Raw genomic sequence first — 19,646 nt, forward strand, 5'->3', positions numbered from 1 at the left:
TGACCATACTCTGCCATACTCACCAAATAGAAAACCATACTCTACCATCTTCAATAAATAGAAAACCATACTCTAACCATACTATACCATACTCACCAAATAGAAAACCATACTCTACCATCTTCAATAAATAGAAAACCATACTCTGACCATACTCTGCCATACTCACCAAATAGAAAACCATACTCTACCATCTTCAATAAATAGAAAACCATACTCTAACCATACTATACCATACTCACCAAATAGAAAACCATACTCTACCATCTTCAATAAATAGAAAACCATACTCTAACCATACTATACCATACTCACCAAATAGAAAACCATACTCTACCATATTCAATAAATAGAAATCCATACTCTGACCATACTCTAGCATACTCAATAAATAGAAACCATACTCTTGCCATACTCTACCATACTCAATAAAAAGACAAACATACTCTACCATACTCAATGACTAGAAAACCATTCTCTAACCATACTCAATGACTAGAAAATGAGGGTTCCTCTGTACAAAACTTTTTCTTTTTTTTCGGAGACATATTTGTATTTATTATGAATCCCCATGCACCTACTCGTCCTGGGGTCCAGCAAAATTAAGGCGGTTATACATTTTTTAAAACATTACAATACATTCACAACAGATTTCACAACATATTAAGTGTGTGCCCTCAGACCTCACAGTCCCCGCTGTTCCATAAGGTGTATTTTTATCTGTTTTTTAAATCAAATTTTACTGCTTGCACGAGTTACTTGATGTGGAATAAAGTTCCATGTAGTCATGGCTCTATGTAGTACTGTGCGCCTCCCATAGTCTGTTCTGGACTTGCGGACTGTGAAGAGACCTCTGGTGGCATGGCTTGTGGGGTATGCATGGGTGTCCGAGCTGTGTGCCAAAAGTTTAAACAGACAGCTCGGTGCATTCAACATGTCAACACCTCTCACAAATACAAGTAGTGATGATGTCAATCTCTCCTCCACTTTGAGCCAGGAGAGATTCATATGCATATTATTAATGCTAGCTCTCTGTGTACATCCAAGGGCCAGCCATGCTGCCCTGTTCTGAGCCAATTGACAATTTCCTAAGTCCCTCTTTGTGGCAGCTGACCACACAACTGAACAGTAGGTGTGAAAAAACTAGGGCCTATAAGAATTGCTATGTTGATAGTGCTGTTAAGAATGCAGAGCAGCACTTTATTATGGACAGAATTCTACCCCATCCTAGCTACTGTGGTATCAATAGTAGACCGTTTACAATATCATTAACTTACTCAATTACCACCTTATTCATTACAATATTTAGTTGAGGTTTAGGGTTTAGTGAATGATTTGTCCCAAATACAGTACTTTTAGTTTTTGAAATATTTAGGACTAAGTTATTCCTTGCCGCCCATTCTGAAATGAACTGCAGCTCTTTGTTAAGTGTTGCAGTAATTTCAGTCGCTGTGGTAGCTGATGTGTATAGGGTTGAGTCATCCGCATACATTTACTCAAAGCCAGTGGCATGTCGTTTGTAGAGATTGAAAAAGTAAGGGGCCTAGAAAGCTGCCTTGGGGAACTCCTGATTCTACCTGGATTTTGTTGGAGAGGCTTCCATTAAAGAACACCATCTGTCTTCTGTTTATATAGCAGATGGTATATCCTCCTTATAATACAAGCTTTGTTTCCAGAAGGTATCAAAATTGTAAATAAATGTTACACTCATAGAGAGCTGCAATAGCCTCGTAGACAGTTATGGAGGGCTAAAAGTCTGCTGAACCATTCAATGCCACGGTTTAGGGAGGGCAGAGGGCCAGATATTTGTTGGTGTCAAGTAGTGACCCAATCAGTTATTTTAAATCCATCTTCAGCTGTTGTGAATTGCCCTTCATAATGTCATTCGACCCTCACATGAACCATGACACACAGCCTCAGGAAGCAACCTAGTGATATCCTGAACTTTTTCCTCAGTAAAACACAAAGTCTTTGCCCCGGGTACAGATCTATTCCTCACCATTGAACTCCTTATCACAATAGCTGGAAGGATCCGGCCTCTGACGTGTCTCGAAGTTGATTGCGAGGCCAGAGCCACATAACGCACCTGTGAAGAGGGATGCTGAGACGTCGGCTGCGTGCAGGCCACAACAGCCAAAGGGAAAGATCTCTGATCGAGAGAGCACGACCCAGCAGAGGGGGGCCCGGTGGTCCATTCTGTGCCCAGGCAGTTGATTGACTAGGACAGGGAGAGGTAGCTGGAGGGACATCCACAGCCATGGACAGAACACCCAAGTCCCCGGCAAAAGATAGCTGGTACAGGGGCTCAAAGCGATGTCAAAGTCTTAAGTCCAGGTGCGGGGGAAGAAGGCAGGCGTGCCGAGAACAGTTCCTCTTCTTCTCTCTGGTTCCGAGACGAATCCATTTACACTCACCTGGAGTCGAACAATGAGCAGCTATTTTCTGGTTCAAGCTTGTAGAGGCGTGCAGTGACGGAAATTGATCATAGTCCAGGAAGGTCCCATTATGATCTTCTTGGATGTTTTGATAGGAAGCATTTGAAGATGCCGATAGGATCGTGGAAGTCTTATTCAGTTCAAGGCGCTTGGTCAAATTGTTTATTTGTTCATGAAGATTATTAAACCTTTCTTTAGCTGCATCAAGTTCACTACATTTTTCACAAATGGACCTTTCCCCGTGACAGCTATGAACATGTCGCAGATGATACACTTAATAGCACGCGAATCCCCAGCAGATTCAAAGGAACTTTCACTGCTGAATGCCGACAGTCCAAGAGAACAAACATTTCCCGGCGCTGCCAGGGACTTAGATGCTCCCTCTATGGCCGCGGACGCGCCTACCAGCGCCTCGCACAACTGTGATGTTGTCGGTCTCTTTGAATGTGAAGAGTGAGAGAGAAGTGCAGGGGGGCGGGTGATGGCTGAGTCTGTTGTCAGTGGCAGGTCGCCGGCTGTTCCTTGCTACGCACCGGACCGGCTGCGTGTTAGCGTTTGGTGTAGCCTCTCAGAGCTGTGTCCCCAGTGTCTAGTCGTGGGGGGTATAAAACATACAATTATAGCAGGTACTGGCCAACAATTGGAGTCACACTCACACGCTGGAAATAAGCACTTTCCTTTAGTAGTTCCATAGAGAGCGTTGTAGGAGTTGAGCTCTTGGTAGCCTGGCTCTGTTGGTGGTATCCCGGTACTAAAGCGAGGGAGTAAAAAACAAAGACGTTATTGTGTTATTTGCAGAGTTTTGATTAAACGGTTATTCAAAGTATTTTTTTTACCTTTAGCAGGTAGTTGCAACAAACAGCACAGCAGCAGCACCCCCGAAAATAGTTTTTAGGATGACTAAAACCAAATATAGAGATAATAGAGATAATGAAACCTATATGTTTTTAAATAAGATCATCTTTGAGAATAATCCCCAAAATAAAATTTGTGCAGCAGGGAGAATCTAAAATGTCCAAAATGTCATGGCTTGGGGGCCATCAATTTTGTTATAATGTTTGAGTCACTCAGATAGCATAAGCACACGGCATAAGCACACGGCAAACTGCGTAGAATTGCAGAACATTTTATTTAAAACAGATTGTTGTTTCTCAGCCCCATGGCAAAATGTGTAAAATTGCTGGAAACTAGCTTTAAACCCGTAAAATGTTCTCTCCCCCCAGCAAAAGGATGCCCCCGGAGCACCAATGCTAACTTTACCACCGCTGCTGAAAACAATCCTAGGGGAAACACTGGTTGACCTGTTACCCAGCATGGCACACATCCTCTGAGGTCTGATTTTATATAGTGATAACATCTATTATATCACTATATAAACCTTATATATTCACTTATATAGTGTGAATATATAATCAACCCGGCAGCAGCTGTCTTTTGATCCCTCTCCTCCTTCGCAGGCCCATGAGTTTGTGGATGAGCAGCTGTATGAGCAGAACTGCCTGGAGACCACGATCCAGAGCTACACCTCCCACAGCCCCTCCTTCTCCAGCCAGGACGGGCCCATAGGCACCTGCTGTACCCGCCGGGGGAAGATGAACTCCCCACTACCCAACTCCAGCCTGCCCCTCCAGCCCAGCCATCAGCAGGGCTCACTACAGGAGCTCAGCGCCCTGCACATCCAGTGTGGGGATAAGCTGCCCCATACCACCAGGTTAGAGACCGCAGGCAGCCAGGCACATGGACACAGGTTGGAGTTGACTCTCCTTAGGCACACATCTACAATAAACTTATGAAGGAAATCCCTTACCATTAACATACTAAACTGATCTTAGATCAGTGTCTTAGGGCAACTTCATCATACTCAGCACAGATGTGCGTCATGCACACATGCAGTCCCCATAGAATACACTAGAGGGCACTGTAGGATCGTCTATCGCTTTTGTTACAACAAGTTGTTGGGCCGTTTGTAAAATGACTGCACTTTTACAGTATTTTCCCACCCCCTTTGTCTGTCTGTCTGTCTGTCTCATTACTCTCTCATTCTTCTCTCTCACCCTCTCTTTCTCTCAGTCGCTCCAGTCTCAACATGAAGACAGACGATGTGGGCCTGATCAACTGCAAGGGCAGTCAGATCACCACGGCGATCATCAGCATCCCCACGGCCCCCTCCGACACCACTGACGGGGGCGGTCTCCACGGACCCCCCCAGCGCAGACCCCCCCCACCCCCCACCGGCCCACAGGCCCCCAGCATCAATACCACCGCCAGCTCCAATGTCATTAAAGTATCTGCTCTGTGACTGTGTGACGAACCCAATCGACAGACTGACTGAGCAGGAGGAGAGGTGAAGGGGACTTTCACTTGAACTCTGCCTTGAAGGACCCTGTCGCCTGTTTAGAGGAAGAGAAATGGGAGGGAACTCCCATTTTCCAAGGAATGTACTTGGCCTTTTGAGAAGCCAGGGGATAGGCTACTGTATACTGAGAGAAATGTTGAAACGCAAGTCAGCTGATGGTAGGCTACTGTGTGCCCATTTCCCAAAAACGGGCCAGTATGTTTGAATTGCGGGAATCGACAGGACAAAGGAAGTCACTGTGTCTTTGTGCACTTAAGCACCTACTCTTTATTTTCTTGATCTGGCTACAGCTCAACCCTAAATGTGTAAAAGATATTCTTCTTACACTTACAAGGTTCAAAGGAGGATGAAGACAACGATCAATGTTTTAACTCGAGTTTGGTTGGTCTTCTTTGCGTTTTCTGTTTGTCGTATCTAGTTTCACCTTGATTGATACAGTTTTGGAGTTTTTTCACTTCTCCAGTGGACGAGGTGTGTCGGTTAATATGATTGTGGTGATTTTTTTGTTTGTGTATGTATGTACGTGTGTGATGATACTTTTATGAAATGTTAATACTTTTGTGGGTTTTTAAACCTGATTAGATTTTCATCAGTCCACAATGCCCTTAAAGAGCGACTGCCCCTAAAAAGCCATTTCTCATTTTGAAAATGGCCTATAATGGGATCGATATGAGTCAGACATTTATTCTACTGTCAAAATCGACAACAAAATGTGAATAGGATCATTTGGGTCATAAATTTAGTCTCATCCAGATTTGTGAGATGTCAGGAAAAAAAATGTATGTTCTGGAATGAAGGGTACCGTAACAGTTTTCCTTGGGTTTGGTAATGCCCATGGTCAGTTTAGTTTGACATTCGATATCCCTATGGGGCTAGTTAGGGACCACAACATTCTAAAGGTGAATAGCTCCAAATTTCAATAAATTAAAAACTTCAAACCAATTATAAATTGTAGAAATTAATTAATATACAAATATTGAAAGCATTTAACGAGAGAACTAAAACATGGGCAACATGAAAATATTGTCCCATTTATATTGTGTATTTCATTGACGGTACCTAACCATCCCCAGAGATAGGCTATCAAAAGTCAAACCAACTTTGCCACAGTCGCACACTAGTCTGCTGAAACTAATTACCTAAATAATTTGTGTAACTCTTTCCACCTGCGAACACACACAAGCGACACCCACAACAAACCACACCCTGAAACCAACTCACGTTTGAATTCAGCCATGGCCGCTAGCATTTCTTAATGAACCAAATCTAAAACCAGGCCAAAGCAGGAAGTTCAGTCGCCCTTTAAAATCAAAGGAACATAAATGACTACTCAGACAAATATTTTATGGGCTAACTATTTTTTTGCTAGAATATTTTATCAGACACACTACAGTACCATTGCTGTTACTCGGTCTCTGTCTCTCCCTTGCTCTCTCACTTTCTCCCATGCTCTCTATCTCTGTCTTTCTCTCTCTCCCAAAATGTCCTAATTTTTAAGACTTTAGAATAGCAGTTTAGTCGTTGTTTTTTCAGCTCAGTGGAAGACAGTAGAATCACCATGGTCCCATGCAACCATGGATGTCATTAGCTAGGTTTCCATCTAATTGGCGACAGAGTTTCATGCGAATATTCAAAAATCTGCATCAAGAAAATATGCGCATTTCCCCATCAGTGGTGTGTTTCCACCAAACGGACTTGTTACGCGCACACAAAGTCTTGTACCGAATAAAAATCTGACGTTCAATGGGTTTCCATCGCATTTTGCACTCTACCGATTAGTATTGTTAGTGCGGGTAGGCTAGTTTACATGATGAGATTATTATGGATAAGAGCAAGAATTTTGTGTTGTTGTCAAACAGCAGTCAAGCATTGATCATCATGTCACCGGAATAAGACCCTCGATATTTGCTGGAAAGGAGAATCAAGCTCATCACCTTGTGAAGTTCATCATAAATCGTAGTGGGAGGACCACACAACATGTCATCGCATGACTCCCAAGTTTACTTCGATATGATGGTTATTATATCAATATTTGCGCATAAAAGCGTTTCCACTGACATTTCTCGCATTGTTGACTTTACCGGCACAAAAAGATACCACCTTGTCGAGCATATTTTGTTTTGTTGACGTTTAGAAAGTTTACCCAAAAAATGTTATCCGACATGTACTTTATTTGCAGAAAAAGGTTGGATTGAAACCGGGTTCGTGCCCTACTAGGATGTGAACAGGCCTCCTCTACATGTTACATTAACTGTTGTCCATGCTGTAGGTGCCTGGCGTTTGGAATAGCTTGTGACAACTGCAGCAAAATTATAACAGATAAACAAGTCTTTTGTTTGGTTCTTTACGTATAAAATGATTATTCCACGCTGTAGGTTTTTGAACAATGAAAATGAAAATACTGTGTTGCATTTGAGGAATCGGTATGTTTTGTATTGACTTTTGTGTTCTCATCCATGTATTAAATAGAGGTTAGGACATTCAGTTATATTGTCCATGGTGGTGAGCCTATGTGTAATTATTAAAAAGAGCTAAGTTAACTTGTTGATGACCATGTCACGAGAAAGATGAGTTCAAATCATATCAATAGTATACTACCCCTATATACACACAGTGTACAAAACATTAGGAACACCTCCCTAATATTGAGTTGCACCCCCTTTTGTCCTCAGAACAGACTCAATTTGTCAGGGCGTGGACTCTACAAGGTGTCGAAAGCGTTCCACAGGGATGCAGGCCCATGTTGACTCCAATGCTCCCCACTGTTGTGTCAAGTTGGCTGGATGTCCTTTGGGTAGTGGACCATTCTTGATACAAAAGGTAAACTTAAGTGTGGAAAAACCCAGCAGCATTGCAGTTCTTGACGCATTTAAACCGGTGTGCTTGGCACTTACCCTATTCAAAGGCACTTAAATCTTTTGTCTTGCCCATTCACCCTCTGAATGGCAGACATACACAATCCATGTCTCAATTGTCTCAAGGGTTAAAAATCATTCTTTAACCCGTCTCCCCTTCATCTATATTGATTTGAAGTGACTCCCAAGTTTACTTCTATATGATGGTTAATATATCAATGTTTACGCACAAACGTGTTTCCACCACCTTTTCTCGCATTATTAATTTTACCAACCCAAAAAGATCCCACCTCGTCTAGCGTTTTTCGTTTTGTCGACATTTGGAAAGTTTACCAACAAATGTTCTGCTTCCATCAGGCCTGTCATGACATTTTGTACTTTACTCGCATAAAAAGGTTGGATTGAAACTTGGTTAGTGCCCTACTATGACGTGAACAGGCCTCCTCTACATGTTACATTGACTGGATTCACCTGGTCAGTCTATGTCATGGTGTTCCTAATGTTTTGTACACTCAGTGTATTTGGAGGGGGGAGTCTCAACGATGCTCATTTTGTCCCCATCCAGGTTAAGGCCTTGTCACATTTACCATACCCTTTAATAAAGAATGCTGCCTGAATATATATATATATATATATATATATATATATATATATATATATTAATATATATATATAAAAATATACTGTAAGCTGACCAGGGTTCATACTCAAGGGTTCACATTATAGTCTATTGCCTGGAGCATACAGTGCCTTCAGAAAGTATTTATACCCCTTGACTTATTCCACATGCTGTTGTGTTACAGCCTGAATTCAAAATGATTTCAAAGTGAATAAAACATCTCACCCATCTACACACAGTCCTCCATAATCACAAAATAATGTATTGAAAATGGAATAGAAAGAAAATAGAAAACAGAAATATCTAATTTGCATATGCATTCACACCCCAGAGTCAATACTTTGTAGATGCACCTTTGGCAGCGATACAGCTGTGAGTCTTTCTGGTTAAGAGCTTTCCAAACCTGGATCATGCAACATATCATTTGAAAGGAAACACTTTGAAGTTTGTGGAAATGTGAAATTAATGTAGGAGAATATAACTCATTAGAACTGGTTAAAGATAATACAAAGAAAAAAACATGCGTTTTTTAAATTTATTTTTTGTTCCATCATCTTTGAAATGCAAAATAAAGGTATTATTAATGTATTATTCCAGTTTAGGCGCAAAATAAAGGTATTATCAATGTATTATTCCAGTTTAGGCGCAATTTAGATTATGGCAGCAGTGTATGTGCAATGTTTTAGACTGATCCAATGAACCATTGCAAAATGTTGTATCAAGTCTGCCCAAATGTGCCTAATTGGTTTATTTATACATTTCCAAGTTCATAACTGTGCACTCTCCTCAAACAATAGCATGATATTCGTTCACTGTAATAGCTACTGTAAATCAGGCAGTTCAGTTAGATTAACAACAATTTAAGCTTTCTGCCCATATCAAATATGTATATGTCCTGGAAAATGTTCTTGTTACTTACAACCTCAAGCTAATCACATTAGCACACATTAAACCCCCCTCGTCCCGTCCCCCTGTCCCGTCCCGTGGGGGGATCACAAATCCCGCTTAAGTCAAAACTGTCACTCCGCCACTCAGGAACATTCACTGTTTTCTTAGTAAGCAAATCCAGTGTACATGTGGCCTTGTGTTTGAGGTTATTGCCCTGCTTAAAGGTGAATTCATCTCCCAGTGTCTGGTGGAAAGCAGACTGAACCAGGTTTTCATCTAGGATGATTTTGCCTGTGTTTCTTTTTTATCCTGAAAAACTCCACAGTCCTTAACAATAACAAGCATACCCATAACATGATGCAGCCACCACTATGCTTGAAAATATGGAGAGTGGTTCTCAGTCATGTGTTGTATTGGATTTGCCCCAAACATAACACTTTGTATTTACGACAAAGAATTTAATACAACACTTTGCAGTATTACTTTAGTGTCTTGTTTGCAAACAGGATGCATGTTTTGGGAATGTTTGTAGTCTGTACAGGCTTCCTTCTTTTCACTCTGTCAATTAGGTTAGTATTGTGGAGTAACTGCAATGTTGTTGCTCCATCCTCAGTTTTCTCCTATCACAGCCATTATACTATTAACTGTTTTAAAGTCACCATTGGTATCATGGTGAAACCCCTACGTGGATTCCTTCCTCTCCGGGCAACTGAGTTAGGAAGGACACCTGTTTCTTTGTAGTGACTGGGTGTATTGATACACCATCCAAAGCCTCATTACTAACTTCACCATGCTTAAAGGGATATTCAATGGCTGCTTTTTATATTTTTACCCATCTACCAATATGTGCCCTTCTTTGCGAGACATTGGAAAACCTCCCTGGTCTTTATGGTTGAATCAGTGTTTGAAATGCACTGCTTGACCTAGTGATCTTACAATTATCTGTATGTGTGAGGTACAGAGATGAGGTAGTCATTCAAAAATCATGTTAAACACAGAGTGAGTACATGGAACTTATTATGTGACTTGTTAAGCACATTTTTACTGCTGAACTTTAGGCTTGCATAACAAAGGGGTTGAATACTTATTGACAAGACATTTCAGCTTTTCATATTTTATTAATTTGTAAATATATATATTTTTTAATATTCCACTTTGACATTATGGGGTATTGTATCTAGGCCATTGACAAAAAACATCTCAATTGAATATATTTTAAATTCAGGCTGTAACACAACAAAATGTGGAATAAGTCAAGGGGTATGAATAATTTCTGAAGGCACTGTATATACAGTCGTGGCCAAAAGTTGAGAATGACACAAATATTAATTTCCACAAAGTTTGCTGCTTCAGTGTCTTTAGATGTGTTTGTCATGTTACTATGGAATACTGAAGTATAATTAAAAGCATTTCATAAGTGTCAAAGGCTTTTATTGACAATTACATGAAGTTGATGCAAAGAGTCAATATTTGCAGTGTTGACCCTTCTTTTTCAAGACCTCTGCAATCCGCCCTGGCATGCTGTCAATTAACTTCTGGGCCACATCCTGACTGATGGCAGCCCATTCTTGCATAATCAATGCTTGGAGTTTGTCAGAATTTGTGGGTTTTTGTTTGTCCACCCGCCTCTTGAGGATTGACCATACATTCTCAATGGGATTAAGGTCTGGGGAGTTTCCTGGCCATGGACCCAAAATATTGATGTTTTGTTCCCTGAGCCACTTAGTTATCACTTTTTCCTTATGGCAAGGTGCTCCATCATGCTTGAAAAGGCATTGTTCATCACCAAACTGTTCCTGGATGGTTGGGAGAAGTTGCTCTTGTAGGATGTGTTGCTACCATTCTTTATTCATGGCTGTGTTCTTAGGCAAAATTGTGAGTGAGTGAGCTCCCAATGCTGAGAAGCAACCCCACACATAAATGGTCTCAGGATCCTTTACTGTTGGCATGACACAGGACTGATGGTAGCGCTCACCTTGTCTTCTCCGGAGAACCCTTCTTGACACCAGGCCATCCTCCAAAAGTCTTCGCTTCACTGTGCGTGCAGATGCACTCACACCTGCCTGCTGCCATTCCTGAGCAAGCTCTGTACTGGTGGTGACCCGATCCCGCAGCTGAATCAACTTTAGGAGACGGTCCTGGCGCTTGCTGGACTTTTTGGACGCTCTGAATCCTTCTTCATAACAATTGAATCACTCTCCTTGAAGTTCTTGATGAGCCGATAAATGGTTGATTTAGGTGCAATCTTACTGGCAGCAATATCCTTGCCTGTGAAGCCCTTTTTGTGCAAAGCAATGATGACAGCACGTGTTTCCTTGCCGGTAACCATGGTTGACAGAGGAAGAACAATGATTCCAAGCACCACCCTCCTTTTGAAGCTTCCAATCTGTTATTCACACTCAATCAGCATAACAGATCATGATCTCCAGCCTTGTCTTCATCAACACTCACACCTGTGTTAACGAGAGAATCACTGACATGATGTCCGCTGGTCCTTTTGTGGCAGGGCTCATGGCAGTGGGAATGTTTTTGGGGGATTCAGTTAATTTGCATGGCAAAGAGGGACTTTGCAATTAACTGCAGTTCATCTGATCACTCTTCATAACATTCTGGAGTATATGCAAATTGCCATCATATAAACTGAGGCAGCAGACTTTGTGAAAATTAATATTTGTGTCATTCTCAAAACTTTTGGCCAAGACTGTACTGTGTGGCCTGGACTAGGGCCTGGAGTTTATTTTGCCCCTAGTAATGTGATTTGAACAGTAGGCCTATTACTCATTCTCTCTACTGTTTCATGCTTAGCGAAGTCATTAGACAAGGCTAACCTCTACAGTAAACACTGATGTGGTCTTATTACTGTGTTATGTTGGAAGGCTAATGGACGCATTTATCCATTTGAGAAGTAATGGAAAAGGTCACTTGTCAAAAAGTGTGTTTCTTTGTTTCTTACCTTTCGCCTCCTTAGGTTTGGTTCTTTTTTAATTGGGCTTTTCTGTCTGCTCCGTATTCTCTGTCTGATGATGTTTATCATGTGACTTTGTATTGTGTCTTAATGACTATAAACTAGTGTCAGATAAAGATTTACATCTGCCACCCAAACCTGGCTTGTGTCATAATGACTATAAACTAGTGTCGTGTCTTTGGCGTCATGAAAAGTGAAGACTTTTATTTTAGCAAATCAATTCTCTGTAATTATTATTACGTGACTAAACTAATCATGTAAATGTCATTTACTAGGATGTCAGGGCACCATGGAAAATCTTTGGATTACAAAGTTATAATTTTTCCGAATATAACTCTTCAGATATTTTAATGATTTAAAATTATCTGTATGTGTATTCTATTCTATTAATTAATTATTTTTTTTACCTCATGTCAGTCTCATTGTAAAATGTCGTAAATGGTTGGTTATCTGCGCGAACCCAGCCTTTACTATGAATCACCCATGCACCAATTGGCTTAATCATTTATTTACTAACTCACTAAATAATCACAGAAATGCATAAACAAACTAACAGTAGATATATGTTACTAAGAAGGATAGGGAAGATTCCCTAGTGGGCTAAGCCGATATGACGGCTTGGTGGACAAAGGGAAGTGGGTGTGGACTGAGAAAGAGCTGGAAAGACAAAAGGGGTCACTACCCACAGTTGATAATTATATTAATTGAAATGCTAAACCTTTGCACAAGAAGGCTCACTCATTCGGAAAAAATTGCAATCAGCATATATTTACGCCCATGTGTCGTGATCTTTCTGTTGGAATCGGGTCCGTTTGCTGGAGAGTCAGTTCATCCGCGTCTCTTTCTCTTTCTCTCTGTTTCCCTGAAGATCAAAGTCTCTCATGGTTAGAACAGATACTTCAGAGTTACCATTCAGAAATGTTCTCATAGAATAGCTGTTTCTGCAGTTGTTGGTATTCGCATCCCAGGTTCACATAATTTCTAGCTGCAGACTAGTAATTAGTATCTAAGATTTGCTCTTATTATGTAGGGATTGATAGTATCGTAGCTTAACCATTTCCAGCCGTGTAGCCAATGCTCTACGTGGTATGGTTAGGAATTCTATAACTATTCACAATCACAGCTCACGCTGTGGGTTTGCTTAGTCTAAACTCAAACCTGTGCCCCCTCAGTTTACACCGCTGTACGCGTGGTCTCAAGAGGATTTGATCAGGAGCGTATTTTATTTGTAACAGCAGAAAAGGCGGGTCTATGATGCCTGATCATGTCTGTGCTCACGGGGGCGGGCCAATGACTTAGTTAAACTTGAAAGGGAATACAATTATTTCACATTAAATGTTTAAGTCACATTACATAATTTCACAAATAATTTCATCTAGACTCATTAATTTTATACAAGAATTAGATGCAAACCCCATAATTGAGAAATGTACACATTCAGAGATATAGTTATTGTCACGCCCTGGCCTTAGTTATCTTTGTTTTCTTTATTATTTTGGTTAGGCCAGGGTGTGACATGGGTGATTTATTGTGTTCGTCTTGTCTAGGGGTTTATTAGATTAATGGGGTTGTGTTCAGTTTAGTTAAGTCTATGGTTGCCTAGAGTGGTTCTCAATCAGAGGCAGGTGTTTATCGTTGTCTCTGATTGGGAACCATATTTAGGCAGCCATATTCTTTGGGTATTTTGTGGGTGATTGTTTCCTGTCTTTGTGTTTTATGCACCAGTTAGGACTGTTACGGTTTTCACGTTTATTGTTTTTGTAGTTTGTTCATGTTTGAGTTCAACATCAACAACCGTCGTTTTATAGAATACACAAGAAAGATATATGTGCCCCACTATCACATACACTTGTATCTGTTGCTGTAGGCCTACACATAATTTGCGCCTACCAACACGCACAGATCAGCTCCACAGTATGAGCAAATCTATAAATAGATTTGTACACTTTGCAAGCATGTGTGAGACACAAACTCTGCCTCCACGAGTTCAGTTCTGGTTAGATTCAACAGGCCTTCAGGTGCTAGAGGCAAGGGTAACGGAGATGCGGGTGCTGGTTGTGATGTTACCCTCGTGATCCTGGTGCTAAGCCCTGGCTGTTCTCGATCTCGTTGGTCAGCAGGTGGCATGGGGGATGGGTGGGTATTAGATTTGCTTCTAGGCTCCTAAACTTCGGTGATTGAGCCTACAGGCTGGTCGGTGAGCTTGGCATCCGTTGGTGGTTTTTCCTCTTGGCGGTGCCCAGCCATGTTCGGATATCTATGCTGATCAAAGCTTAGCCAACTATCTACAATTATTCAGCTAGCCGGTACCAAAACGTAACAATGCTAGTAGCTACTAGGTAGCCTATAGCTGTAGCTGTCTGCAAAAGTGAACTTTCCCCCTCTCTAACCAGGTTTTCATCCAAACATTTCATGCTGATGAATGACCTGACTCATGAAAACAGTCTGGGCTGATGGAAACAGGATATGCGTTGCAATTTATGAATGCCAACAGACAATTTGTTAATTCAACATACAGTATAAGGTATCTTTTTGTGTCAATAAAATGTATCATGCGAGAAATGGCGTGTAAAAAAAAAAATTAATGCGCAAATATTGATATAATAACCGTCATATCGAAGTAAACTCGGAGGCACCCGATGATATGTTGTGTGGTTCTCCCACTACTTTTAAATGTTTTACTTTTCTTTAGACAAGGAGGTCACCATTGAGGCCAGGGTCTCATTCTTAACGGAGCGCTGTGAACACGAACACACAATTCAATACAACATAAAGCAACATAACAACACAATACAATAAATACCCGCAAGATTCATCAAAACAAACAACTATCACATATTATCTCCCTCAAAATGTATCTAAACTGTCCAATGGAGACCAGCTAGTCTAGCTTCAAGGTGGCCTGAAGGCTATTCTATGAGCTGGGGGCATAAAAACTAAAAGCATTTTTCCCCACAGCTCAGTGGAGATCCACAGGACCCCCAGAATAAGTCAGTCCAGAGAGCGGGACTGAACATTTCTGGATCTCCAATTAATAAGTGAGCTGAGGTAGTGGAGTCTCAGAAGAACCACTTTATATACAAAAAGTAACCAATGATGGGCCCTTCAGGTAGTCAGAGACTCCCAACCAACAGAACTATACAATGTCGGGGAAAAAAATGTAATGGAAACAGATTTTTTTTCGGTAAACTTTGCAAATGTCGACAAAACAAAATACGCTAGACAAAGTGGGAACTTTTTGTGTTGGAAAAAATTAAAGATGCGAGAAATGTTGGTGGAAATGCTTTTATGTGCAAATATTGATATAATAACCATCATATCAAAGTAAACTTGGAGTCACATGATGACATGTTGTGTGGTTCTCCTACTATGACTCGTCAGGGACGCATACAGTTTATTAGGCAACAGAAAAGATAAATGATGATGAAATTCACAGGATGGTGAAAGTGCACCGTGATGAGCTTGATGCTCATTTCCAATAAATATCTTATTCTGGTGTAATGATGACCGATGCTTGGCCCAGATGCACTGTGTTTGCAAACTGTTGGCTAGAGCACACGTGCCAAGACTAGTAGTTGCCTTTGCTATAATATAACAACAGCTTTTGTGACAAAAACCATCATTTGTGTTGAAAATTAGCTTGGAAACCCATTTAACTTGTATTTTTCATTCGGTACATGGAAAACCGCAAATGTTGTTTTTATATGCCCTATGTCATCACGCACAGACCTTCATTCACAATAAATCAGTTTGATGGAAACTCTTCTCTGGTGGGTAAATGTGGATATTTTAGAATATTTGCATGAAAATCTGTTGCAAATTGGATGGAATCCTAGTTTGTGTGAGAGACAAAAATGCCTTGGGACCCAATGAGCTTCCTAAACAAGGTAATGAAAGCGGTGCCTTATGACATTGCATGGCTAGGTGCCCAATCAACAGTGGTGGAAAAAGTACCCAATTGTCATACTTGAGTAAAAGTAAAGATACATTAATAGAAAATGAGTCAAGTAAAGTGAAAGTCAGCCAGTAAAATACTACTTGAGTAAAAGTCTAAAAGAATGTGGTTTTAAATATACTTAAGTACCAAAAGTAAATGAAATTGCTAAAATATACTTAGGTATCAAAAGTAAAAGTATGAATCATTTAACTATTTTCTTGTTTTTTTTTATGTAAGTCAGGGTCACATTCCAAGACTCAGACATAATTTGCAAACAAAGCATTTGTGTTTAGTGAGTCCGCCAGATCAGAGGAATAAGGGATAACCATGGATGTCCTCATGATAAGTGTGTGAATTAGAACATGTTCTGTCCTGCTAAGCATTCAAAATGTAACAAGTACTATTGGGTGTCACGAACCGGCTCAAAGCCCGTAACAAAAGGGAGACAAAGTGGAGATAAGGAGTAACAAAATATATATTTATTAACTAAAGCAACTAAGGAAAATATACAATGGTGTGTGTAATCAGTAGTGTAAGTGAGTGTTTTGCATGCATGAATGTGATAATGCAGGGTGTTGAAAGGTGCCAAAGCAAGCAAACAAACAAACAAACAAACAAACAAACAAACAAACAAACAAAAAGGCCACCAAGAACCCAACAACACAACCTACAAAGGTGTCTGCATGTAGAGAGTCTCCTCCATGAATGTGGAAGAGGTCTATTTATCCTGGGACACACCTGGCCCAGGTGTTTCCCATGAAGCTGACGACCCTCTCAACTCCACCCACCGGCATCCTAATAAGGAAACAAGAACAAAGACAGAATACGGCAGACAGAGTGGGAGGGTCGTCACATTCCCCCCCCATAAAACCGGGGACCAACAAGGGCCCCGGAACAACGACACAGCCTCTGCGTCCCAAATTGACACAGCCTCTGCGTCCCAAATTGACACAGCCTCTGCGTCCCAAATTGACACAGCCTCTGCGTCCCAAATTGACACAGCCTCTGCGTCCCAAATTGACACAGCCTCTGCGTCCCAAATTGACACAGCCTCTGCGTCCCAAATTGACACAGCCTCTGCGTCCCAAATTGATGAGGGGTTATGTGTTCACACCTCCACCTGCACCAACCAACCTCCTCCTCCCCAGACCTCAGCAACCTTTGCGCATAGGAAGCAATATTTAAGAGGAAAGAAGAACACAAGACCAGGAGGGAACAGACAGGAAAGATAGAACATGACAACCCCAACCAATGGTCAGTCACGTAAACATTCAGGAACATGGCACAAAAGACCACAACAGCTACAAACTCCAACGAAAAGAACATCAGGGTCCTTCTTAATTTTTACAACTCCCAACGATTCATAGTCACTTCCAACGATTCATAGTCACTTCCAACGATTCATAGTCACTTCCAACGATTCATAGTCACTTCCAACGATTCATAGTCACTTCCAAAGAAAATAATGTACTTTTTACTCCATACATTTTACCTGACACCCATGTGACGACCCTCCCACTCTGTCAGGTAAAATGTATGGAGTAAAAAGTACATTATTTTCTTTAGGAATGTGGTGAAGTAAAAGTAAAAGTTGTCAAAAATATAAATAGTAAAGAAAAGTACAGATACCCAAAAAAACTACTTAAGTAGTACTTTAAAGTATTTTTATTTAAGTACTTTACACCACTGCCAATCAGAATGCATTTTTGGATTTTAACTACTAAATATATTTACATCCCCCCCTCCTCAGATAATGAGCACACACGGCATATAGCCTCTACTGGCAGGCCCAGCAGTGCTACATTGGCAAAACCAGGCAAGGTAATTCATATACCATTTGTTAAGTTCATGGGGGCACAAATTCCATCTGGGGGTTCCATGCTCGGCTTTGCCACCCGTAGAACCGGCCATGCAGTCATTGCATATCTCCAACTCTATGTGGTCAGATTGTGGCTAACTTGACAGTGTAACCACACAACTACTGATCAGTTTGTTAAGTATATAAGAGAGAAAACTGAAGAGAATTCAATGAAAACCACAAATTCAGAGGCAATGATTATAAATTATTACTAGTGGAGAGACGTATGAAGATATTTTGCATGTGTTTTTCCTCTTTGTGGTTTAAATGATTCATTTCATGGTTGAAATGGTTAGAATTCTCGTTCAATGTGAAATAGTGTTATCAATCTCAAACTGTGTTATTCCCATTATAGTCACAAGGGGTCAGGCTTGTCTTCAACCATTGCGCCAACGTTCCTACATTTTAGAAAGTTGTTTGTGGAGATCTTATTCATTTCAAAACAAGGTAACATCTGATCAGTCCCTATCAATTCGCTTAATCCAGGAACAGTCAATGATGATGAGGAGAAACTGTGCAAGACTATGATGGCGCATAGGGCCAATTTATCTCAAACTGGGTGAGCATGCACTCCAATGTAAAATGATGACAATCTGGCTCCTGGTTCTAGCTCACACAACAGTTCAGCACAGAGCACATAAATTGAAAAAGACTCAGAGGCTACTACTGCAATGCGTCACAAATTAATGCTAACTAAGCAGCATGCTGATATCTAGGCACAAACTGTTGACTAAGTGTGACCCTCAATTCGCCAAACGGGGAGTGGCTGATGCAGTGACCCATTTAATACCAGAAAGACGAGTACATGGAACTGGGTTTAAGGCAGGTGGTTGGCAAGAAACTGAAGACAAGATGCACTTCCCAATACTCAACTCAATTAACGCTATATAAAAGCATGCTCTTTGGCTTTGCAGTGGGATAGTGTATGGAGAACAGTTGCTGCTGCTGAATGTGTCTGCGGTAGTGTGTGCTGTGTGGTCTGGCACTGGATAAGTTTCCACAGACGGCATAGTCCTGGGGACAGCTGGGGGGAAGTGGGGACATGCAGGAGGGCAGCTGCAGGTCAGGGTCAGGCATGGGTTCACATTCTTCATTAAAAGAAAGTCAGGTTGTCATATTTAACATTCATGACACTACGCTGCTGGGCAAGAAACTCTGCATAAAGACATAAATCCAACAAGGGTAACAGAGCTTCTCCTTGCACACGAATGAATGCAAACATATTTGCATAATACTGTAATAACAACAGTGGGAAATCAAGCTGTCTAATAAAAAGAGACAGTGTGTTGAAGGCAGCCTCTCTTCTTCTCCCTAAAGTACACCGATGTTTCAGATGATTTATTTATACATCCAGCCCCCTTTCCTTGCTTTTGGAATTGAAGTCAGAGCTACTTCCTCCTCTCATCCATCTGGGAAAGCCCAACATGTGGCAGATACAAGACGATAACAGTACTAATTTAGATGGAATCAGGTCATACACAAGGAGCTCCGAAATCCAAGTTCCATTTCTGAAGTCTGGTCCAAGTGTCTCAATTCTGCAAGAGAAGGATATTTACAGGATCAAACCCCTTCATTCCTCCAATGAGTAATTGTATCCGGGTCACACAACAAAGGACTGTCGCTCAGGTGCTTCCTTGCTGACTGTGAGGGTGACAATACTTTGCCCTCCTGAGATAACCGACAGTATGTGCTGCTCATTTTAGCAGACCCTTTGAGGTTCTAGTCATATAGCA

General features: G+C 41.1%; 1 protein-coding gene and 1 long non-coding RNA gene across 4 annotated transcripts in view; one reads left to right on the plus strand and one right to left on the minus strand.

Moving 5' to 3' along the window:
- The window catches only part of LOC110527773 (A-type voltage-gated potassium channel KCND3-like), a 125,119-nt gene extending 112,864 nt beyond the window's left edge, over window positions 1-12,255 (plus strand). For 2 of the 3 annotated variants that reach the window (XM_090240804.1, XM_090240805.1), the window contains exons 5-6: window positions 3,893-4,146; window positions 4,506-12,255. In XM_090240804.1, coding sequence (XP_090096930.1) covers window positions 3,893-4,146; window positions 4,506-4,734 — 483 coding nt within the window. In that variant the 3' untranslated portion in view covers window positions 4,735-12,255. Of the gene's footprint in view, window positions 1-3,658; window positions 3,768-3,892; window positions 4,147-4,505 lie in introns of all 3 variants that reach the window. The other variant, XR_016497223.1, reaches the window with a different exon arrangement.
- LOC149982529 (uncharacterized) lies at window positions 526-13,322 on the minus strand. Its single transcript, XR_016497225.1, has 2 exons — window positions 12,892-13,322; window positions 526-3,186 (listed from the first exon to the last, which is right to left on the minus strand). It is a non-coding gene; the product is annotated as an uncharacterized LOC149982529 (long non-coding RNA).
- Window positions 13,323-19,646: the final 6,324 nt, after the last annotated feature.

This window comes from Oncorhynchus mykiss, chromosome 7 (genome assembly GCF_057628025.1).
Source record: "Oncorhynchus mykiss isolate SJ-2025 chromosome 7, ASM5762802v1, whole genome shotgun sequence".
NCBI lineage: Eukaryota > Metazoa > Chordata > Actinopteri > Salmoniformes > Salmonidae > Oncorhynchus > Oncorhynchus mykiss.